The sequence below is a fragment of the Hyperoodon ampullatus genome (assembly GCF_949752795.1).
Source record: "Hyperoodon ampullatus genome assembly, chromosome: 11".
NCBI lineage: Eukaryota > Metazoa > Chordata > Mammalia > Artiodactyla > Ziphiidae > Hyperoodon > Hyperoodon ampullatus.
In genome coordinates, this window is record NC_136924.1 from 20,276,681 (window position 1) to 20,285,339 (window position 8,659).

Below are 8,659 nucleotides of genomic sequence, written 5' to 3' on the forward strand. Positions count from 1 at the left end.
AACCTGGGAAACAAGTTGACTTATTAAAGCATTCTATAGAGTAAGTGGACACAGAGTCAATTATACTTTATTAACCTAATATGTCAAGCTAAATAGATTAACTTTATTAATTAGAAAATATACAAAGGAATTAAATCCAAGAAAGCAATAATGACCTTAATTGTGTGACCAGGAGATTTGACAAATGAGAAATGTGTCATGTTTTTATATAGGAAGGTTGATTTTGTAAAGCTGCCAACTTTTCTGAAATTAATTATAAGTTTTATGGAATTATAATAAAAATGTTACAAAAAAATTGGTCAGGGAGTTGGGTGTTGGGTTAGGTAGAACTTTGCAAATGATTCTGAGGTTCATCTAGAAAGATAAACAAATACTTTTGAAGCAAGAATGTAATGGGGGGCTTCCCTGGTACTCAGCAGTCCCCATGGATTGAAAAGGCAGAGCTGGGGGTAGGGAGGACATGGTGGCTGGAGTTCCAAGAGCAGAGTACTGGAGGGGAGAGAGCCACACAGAAAGAGGGTTCTGATGGTCTGCATTCTTCAGCTGAGAGCTGATCCTGAGCCTTAGGTGTGAGAGCTTTCACACTCTGAAATCTGCAAATTACAAATCAGGGAGAATCTTTTTCCCCCGAGAGCCGGTTGTTAAACATTTATCAGCACACCAGGGGTGGCTGCTCTGCTCAGTTCTCTTGTGTCCCTCACTGTGCTGAGTGCGATTAAATCAGATCATGTGTATAAAGTATCAAGCACAGTGATGACACTGGGTTAAACTCAATACATGATGTTTGACAAGAGAGAAAACCCATGAAAGGAAAACTGAGAAGTGTTTGCATTTGACAACTTAAGATTCAGTGCTCCTAGACTTGTCATCTAACTAGAGGATGCTCAGAAAGCAGTGCGTCTCAGTCCAGAGGAGTGAATGGCTAACATTCGGATTTTAGCGGTTCTGACAGACTGATATGGGAAAGAGAGACCTCCTCAGGCCCCCCAGGTCAGTTCTCATCCATCCCGCCTGCTCCAGAGACCAGCCCTGGCCGTCTGCATAATACATTTGCTGGTTACCATGTCCCCATCTTAAATTTCTGTCCCTGGAAGTTTTCACAATAACTCTACCTTCACCCTGAAACAAAGCTGTCATCCTCAGAAGTGTTCCCCCCTCCCCACCTTGTTTATTTTCTGTTCTAGAATTAAGTACAAGGAGAGGAGAGGGTAACATGGAGGAGTCCAGGAGGATACCATTTTCAGGAGACTCTTCTCTGGGAAGGGGTAGCCAAGGTAACACTGGAGCTTTGGCACTTCACTCACAAAAACAAAGCCAGAAAAGGTGCCCATCTCAAAGTGGAGATCCAGGACTTATAAACTAACCTGGAAAACAGAGGGTAGTGTCCACATCACCCTTAATCCTGGGGAGCTAGGAGTTCTGTTTCTCTCTCTCGACATTATTACAAAACTCAGAGAGGTGGGCGAATGCACAGCACTGGCAGAGAAGTCAGGGGCAGAGGATCTGGCACGAGTTGTCCCTGGCTGACTAGCACATCCCCTGAGGTCCTTCCTGGCTGGACCTCCTCATTCCTCTGGTTCAGGCCTGCCTTCTGGTATTGATGGACCCATTCCCAGGGCCCAGCAAACCAGGTCAATGGCAACCAGGTGACTGCCATTGGCCAGTAACTCAGGGAAGTAACTGGGAAAACCGAGGAAGCTCTACCATGCCCATAATCAGCTCCAAGAATGCCTTCAGCCTCAGCCTGCCCTGCCCTGTAGTCATTCGAGTTTGTGACACACACACACACCCCCGCCCCGCCCCATGCAGGCTGACTTCTGGTGACTCCTTTTCTCCTTTATCCTGCTGTCAACCACTGGAGGTATTTAGTGGTGCAGGTAAAGCTCAACAGTGCAATCTGCCTGCCCAGAAACAACCCTGATATAAGTGCACTTGGCCAGCGGATTGAGAAAGTGAGTTCCTTCAGACTGTGAGGCCAATTAGGACCCAAATTATTTAAGACATATTACTTTGCCTGTTAGAGGATCTGGAGTAGAGTGTAGGGGAGGGGGGTGGAGGAAGCAGGTGGTGGGGTCAATGTCTTCTTCTCTTTAAAATCTTGACTATAGAGGTCACTCAGTTTAAATAACATCCCTTGACAAGACATTTTAGTAATATGTGTTCCAGTATCAGTTTAAAAGCTTAAGATGGTAATTTATGGCAGTGGTAGAATCCACTGGTTCTTCATCCATTTTCTTTTCTTCCCCCACTCACCATGTATATATTGGAGGCATACAATATATTGGGTTCGTTTTAAGACTCTGAGTACACAAAGACCAATAGGACATAGTTCTGCACCCTGGACCTATACTATACAATACAATACAATAGGGCAAATGATACAGCGGTGATAGTGACGGGTCTGGGAGCAAAAGCAAATAATGTGATCTATGCCTGAGGCATTTAGAACAGTCTTTTTTTATATATATATATATATAAATTTATTTATTTTTGGCTGTGTTGGGTCTTCATTGCTGCACGCGGGCTTTCTTTAGTTGCAGTGAGCGGGGGCTTCTCTTGTTGTGGAGCTCAGGCTCTAGGCATGCGGCCTTCAGTAGTTGTGGCGTGAGGGCTCAGTAGTTGTGGTGCATGGGCTCAGTAGTTGTGGTGCATGGGCTTAGTTGCTCCATGGCGTGTGGGATCTTCCCGGACCAGGGATCGAACCTTTGTCCCCTGCATTGGCAGGCGGATTCTTAACCACTGTGCCAGCAGGGAAGTCCTGCCCGTTTAAATATTGACATAAGCCTCCGTAATCTCAACAAGTCACGTTTAAGACCCAAATGTCCCAGCAACACTGTAGCAGGTGATCAGGAATGCAGACTTTGGAGTGGACAAATCTGATTTTGATTCTTGATTTGGTACTTACAGATGCGTAAGCAAGTTCAGTTAACATTCAAAATATATTTCTGCCTACTGTGTGTCAGGCACGGTTCTGGGTGCTGGAGAGAAGGCAATTTTTTTTTAAAAGAACAACAACAAAAAAAGACAAAAACCATTGTTTTCATGGAGCCTACATTTTAATCCCTTAGCATCTCTGAGCCTCAGGTTCCTTCCATAAAATGGGAATAACAGTTCCACCTCTTAAGGTTTTCATGAGGATTCAATGAGGGTGCACATAAACAACCAAGCAGGATGCCTAGAATACGGGATGAAGTCAGTAAATGGGAGCTACCAGGTGCTAATAGTTACTAATTAGCCTGTGATTTTACTTCTAGTGACTATAAACACAAAGATGAACAGGAGACAAAGAAACTATGTTAAAGCATATAAAAGAGAAAATATTAATAAAAACCTACAACATTGATACTATACTTTTCCAGATTACTGAAGTTTTTTCACAGGCATTAGGTTCATTCTGACAGGTAGAAAAGGTTGGTGAAAAATTGATAACAATCTGTTGGGTTGATGTATTTGGAATTTGGATGGCTAATACTAAAGATTTGCAGGAGATTTTCTTAAATTTATGCTCAGCACTCATCCCCACCCTTAAGATCCTACTCACCTCTTTCTTGTCACATGTCCCCTCTCTTCAATCCTTCTACCTATTTAAATTCACTCCCTTCCTCATTCCTACTGTGATTCCCTTTATCCTAAAAGTCTATCTGCAATAAACATCTTTATCCATGGGTTCTGGCACTTTTTAACTCATAGAAAAACTGGAAGTTCTCATTCCTCTAAGCCAACTGCTAATAGCAGACATTTGCTCTTACTCCATCTCTTGGGTAATTCATAGTACACGTAAAGAGAATCAGTGGTCTCTAGAAGTTGTTATACTTCTATATTTCATATGTATTAATCCCCCTATTGATTAATGAGGGGTTGGTGATGATCATAAAGGAGAAGAAGAGAACCAACTATGCTTAGGAAGGGATTATAAAGTTCCCAAACTAAACCAATATGGTGTACCAATCAGGAAAAATAAGTAGAAGCTGGTGAATGTCTTTGTTGTGCAAAACAAAAATAGCAGAATGACTAAACAAAGGCTCTGTACCCAAATGAGAGGGAAAATGTTGGATTGCACAGCAAATGCGTGCAAATTCACATCTAAAATACATGTACAAATCCAACTTCTGATGGATGAAAAAGATAAAGATCTCAGAAAACCATGGATTGAAAATGGTGGTGTGTGATTGCAAGCCATCAGTTTTATAGGCTTGTGATTAAGAGCATGGACTCTCATTATGCTCCTTCATCCTCACCCCTCAATTTCCCCATCTTTCAAAAGAGATGGTAAGAATAGCACCTACCTTGTGGGATTGTTAGGGGAGTTAGTTAGCATATGTCCTGCCCTTTGGACAGCATCAGGAGCACAGTAAGTGTTATATAAGTGTAAGCTCATGGAGAAAGCACTCTAAGGAGGGAAGATCCTTGGTGTGTTTGAGAAACAGCAAGGAAACTAGTGGAGCTTAAGCACAGTGAACGAAGGGGAGTGACAGCCAAGGTCAAAGAGACAACAAGGGCCCTGTAGGTCATTTACTCAGTGGAATAAAGATCATTGAATGAATCACTCTGACTGCTGAGCTGAGAAGAGACTATAGAAGAGGTTGAGGGTCAAGTCGGGAGACCTGTTGGGAGGTTACAGCCATTGAGAGGCAAGAGCGTATGGGGTCTCTTGGGATAGGAGTGGAAGTGGTGAGAGGTGGTCAAATTCTAGATATATTTGGAAAGTAGAGACTACATGACTGGCTGATGGTGTGGATGTGGGGTATGAGATAAAGAGCCCAGGAAATAAAGAATGGAGTTGCCATCAACAGAGACAGAGAAGGCTGTCTCTGGGGAAAGGGGTGGGTGGGAAGAGCAAAGTTTCAGTTTAGAACATGGTAAGTTTGAGATATCTATCAATATTAGACATCTAAGGGGATGTGGGTATAAAATATGCTGTTCTTCCAAGTGAACACCATGCTGGTTGGTTTAATTCTTGCATTCTTCTAACATTATTCAATCACACGTGGTCACCACATTATATAAAAGACTGAGTCAGGACCTTTGATGCGTGTCATCGTAGGGGCAGCATGAATGGCACTGTGGAAAGACCCTGGCCTTTGGGAACAGGCAGGTTTGAATCCTGCCTCTGACTCCACCCAGCTCTTTCTCTTAGGCCTACCCAAGTAAACTCAGCACACCTCAGCTGCTGCTTCTATCAAGTATGGATACTCATACCTTTCTTACAGCCTTGTTGCAATTTCCAAGCACAGCTTATGTATGGGAAGTGCCTACTGATGGTAGACTGATAGGGAAATAATTGCTTATACTTTCTTCAGAGTAGATATCCAGATCTGGCCTCTTTCTGGTCCACTTTGTCTTGTGAATAACCACAGCACTTGAAAAGAATAGGAGAGGTAAGTGACAACTAACTTTCCTAAGGAACCCTGAATTAAAGTTATTGAAACCCGGTCGTTTGAGAGGAATTGACCACCAATATCCATACAAATGTGGGGAATCTGACTCACGTTAGGGCTGATTCTTATTATTCCAGTCGTTGTGGAAGTGGAGAAAGAGGAATGGGTTGTTTTTCTCACTGTTGTGGCCTCTCCCGTTGCGGAGTACAGGCTCCGGAAGCGCAGGCTCAGCGGCCATGGCTCACGGGCCCAGCCACTCCGCGGCATGTGGGATCTTCCCGGACTGGGGCATGAACCCATGTCCCCTGCACTGGCAGGCGGACTCTCAACCACTGCGCCACCAGGGAAGCCCTAGGAATGGGGTATTATAATGTCCAAACCTAAAGTCCTAGACCAATTCTAAATGAATTCACAATAACAATATCTAGCACATGTTATCTGAAGCAGTTTGTGTTTGATTTTCTCGACAACTCTCTCTACAATTCAATGAAAATGGATTTGCAGATTCTCTTACTAGGAGATAGAAAGCTCTGTTTGTCCCCCACGTGCAAAAGAAGATTTAGACAGATTCTCTCAGACTCAATGCTTTTCAAGTTTTTCCCACCTCATTCCGGCCCAGTTGGACAAATACTAGGAGAAAGGGCTGTGAACTGTGTCCTGGGATAGTGTGTGGAGACCAGCACTAGCAATTTTTTATTTACAGGAAGGCCGGGAGCCACTAGGTCCTTGGCCTGCTCTGTGACCCGCCTCTTTTCATTAGGTCAGAAGCAGAGCGTGATGGTGAGGAAATTACCTTCAGCTTGACCTTTAAGGACCTGCTGGCGTCAAGCTAGCTATTTGGTATGGGCTTTTCTGTTGACATTTCTGACTGCACCTTTTGCAACCTGAAAATGTTACTGGAGTTCAAGAGGAAGGAAGAGTAGGGGAAAGAAATCAGCCAGTTTGAGTCCCATGATGTGAAAAGTACTTTGTAAACCAAAAAGGGCTACAGGGATGCTGGTTATTTCCAAGGAAAACTGTGTTATCCTCACCCCTCTATAATTGTTTAACAATGACCGGAGGAGAGAAGTCCACTCTTAACCTTCTTGCTTCTGCAAACTTCTTGTTTGCAGGAGCTTTTTGGGGAATGTTGTCTATCTGGACTGTAATCGGATACACTCAGTTCATCCACAGATATAAATTCCTGTGAAGAAAAAGTATGATTTCTTTTAGACTTACCAAGAGCTTGTAAGCTTAAAGAACATGGTATATTCTTTGAAGGACTATTGGTTGAAATCCAATCTTTAACTTAATTGACCAGCAAGACAAATAGCAGGATTAAAATAAACTAATAGTAATAATAATAATAATAATAATACTTCTTTAGAGCTAGGCACTGGGCCGAGTCATTTACATTTCATCTTATTTAAAGCTCCAACAAGTCCATAAAGTAGAATCAATTATTCCCATGATACGGATGAGGAAAATGAGGCTTAGAGAAATTAAGTAAATTGCCCCAGGTCAAATAGCTCATAAGTTACAGAAGTGGGATTATGACAAATTTACTGAACCCCACAGCCTTCTATGTGCCTATAATTTCACCCCGTGCTTAGTTTATACCTCTAATTGCAACATCTGCAAATATGCCTATAATTGCAAAATGTAGCAGATTCAAGTCTTTAGCAGAAATTTTATAAACAAAATGTTAATATTTCTCTATGAATTAGTGACTTTATGTGTTTCTATTTTCCACTGTTTCTATGGGTTGGCCAAAAAGTTCCGTTTGGATTTTATACTTCTCTTATAGTATTATTTCTCTGTATATATTATACCTTTCTTTTTAAAACAGTGAAAGACACACATCTGTTTCTGATTGTGTGTCTGAGCTGTGAGTAATCTAAGAATTTTTTTCCCCTTTAGGGTCTCTTTTATTCACATTATCTATTTAATTCCACCCCCCTCTTCTTTTTTCTCTCTTTCCTACCTGTCTGATCTGTCTCTTTCGTGGCCATAATATGAAGCTTAGGCATATTCGCATTTATTGTGTTCATTTAAAGGAGTTTTTGCTTTCTGTTCTTCGTTTTTAAATGGCTTTATAGTGACAAAAAATGGACTTTTAGATTTTGTGGGTTTGCTGGCCGCAGCTTTCTTTTATCGTATGTTATTTGCGTCCATAAAGTGTCTTCCTTTTGATTGTAAAGTTTTTGCTGGGCAGGGAAAGGGCCTTCCTATCTTCGAATGTCCTGCAAGGCCTAACACAGAGCTTCTAATAACAGTGTATAAACAAAATAAAATATTTGAGAAACTCAAAACCCAGTGCCTGCCAGTGTATTCACAGCAACTGACAGGCAGGAAGAGATGTGGCTAAGAATTACAGACCGTCTTCCTTAAACAAACTTAATTCGGTCTCCAATCTCGGTGAGGGCAGGCCCCACCGGATACAGCTGCGGTGCGCGACACTGAGCTGAAACCAATCTTACCTCGACGAGTTTGCATTCAGGAGCCGTTCCAACCTATCCTTCAGGAAGGCGGAAGGATAGGGGAAGATGGGCGAAGGCGCCAGTCGATTTTTTAGTCTCAGCTCTATCCTCCCCTGCCCCGCTCCCGCTTCATCTCGGGGACCGTGTGGTAGGGGATCCGAGAGCGGAGCGGGCCAACCGCAAAGTGCGCGGCACCCGTGGTACTCGCGGCCGCGCGGACCCTGGAGCGACCCCCCGCCACCACCTCCCTCTCCTCTCCATCCCCGGGTTCCCTCTGAGGGCGGCCCCCCGAGTCCCAGGCTGCCGCGAGTTTCTGGGCAGAGGTTTCTCCCCACTCTGTACCCTCCCGGGACTCTGTCCCAGGTCCGGCCCCTGCCCCTACCCAGGTCCCCCTCCTCCCCCATTCTCCCCCCTCCGGGCTCCCTCGCCCTCGGTGACTCCCTTCCGCCAGGTCACGTGATCGTCGCAGCCCGCCTTTCTCTCTCCCCTCCGCAGAGCCGCAGTTTCTTTACCTGTAAAATAGGGACAGGACTCTCTACCACATTTACCCAGAGCATGACAAAGCGACCAGGAAAGAGATGATTCCATTATAACGTTTATTACTAATCATCATTCTCGTTGCTGGTACTCTTATTGCCGGCTCGATAGCGGGAGGAGGTGCGCATCCCCAGCGGTCTGGACTGGCAGCTGCTACGAGCCCCTCCCCTCCCGTCCCCTCCCCTCCCGTCCCCTCCCGTCCCCTCCCCTCCCCTCCCCTCCCGTCCCCTCCCCTCCCCTCCCGTCCCCTCCCCTCCCCTCCCTGCTGGCCCCGGGCGGCGCCGC

The 8,659-nt window shown here is 44.4% G+C and overlaps 1 protein-coding gene across 1 annotated transcript in view; it reads right to left on the minus strand.

The window, feature by feature from the left end:
• CCDC38 (coiled-coil domain containing 38) overlaps positions 1-8,502 on the minus strand; it is a gene marked incomplete at both ends in the record, with an annotated part of 46,474 nt that extends 37,972 nt beyond the window's left edge. Inside the window, 3 exon segments of the mRNA XM_079714244.1 lie at positions 491-593; positions 8,220-8,349; positions 8,466-8,502. Of these exon segments, the coding sequence (XP_079570370.1) occupies positions 491-593; positions 8,220-8,349; positions 8,466-8,502 (270 nt within the window).
• Positions 8,503-8,659: the final 157 nt, after the last annotated feature.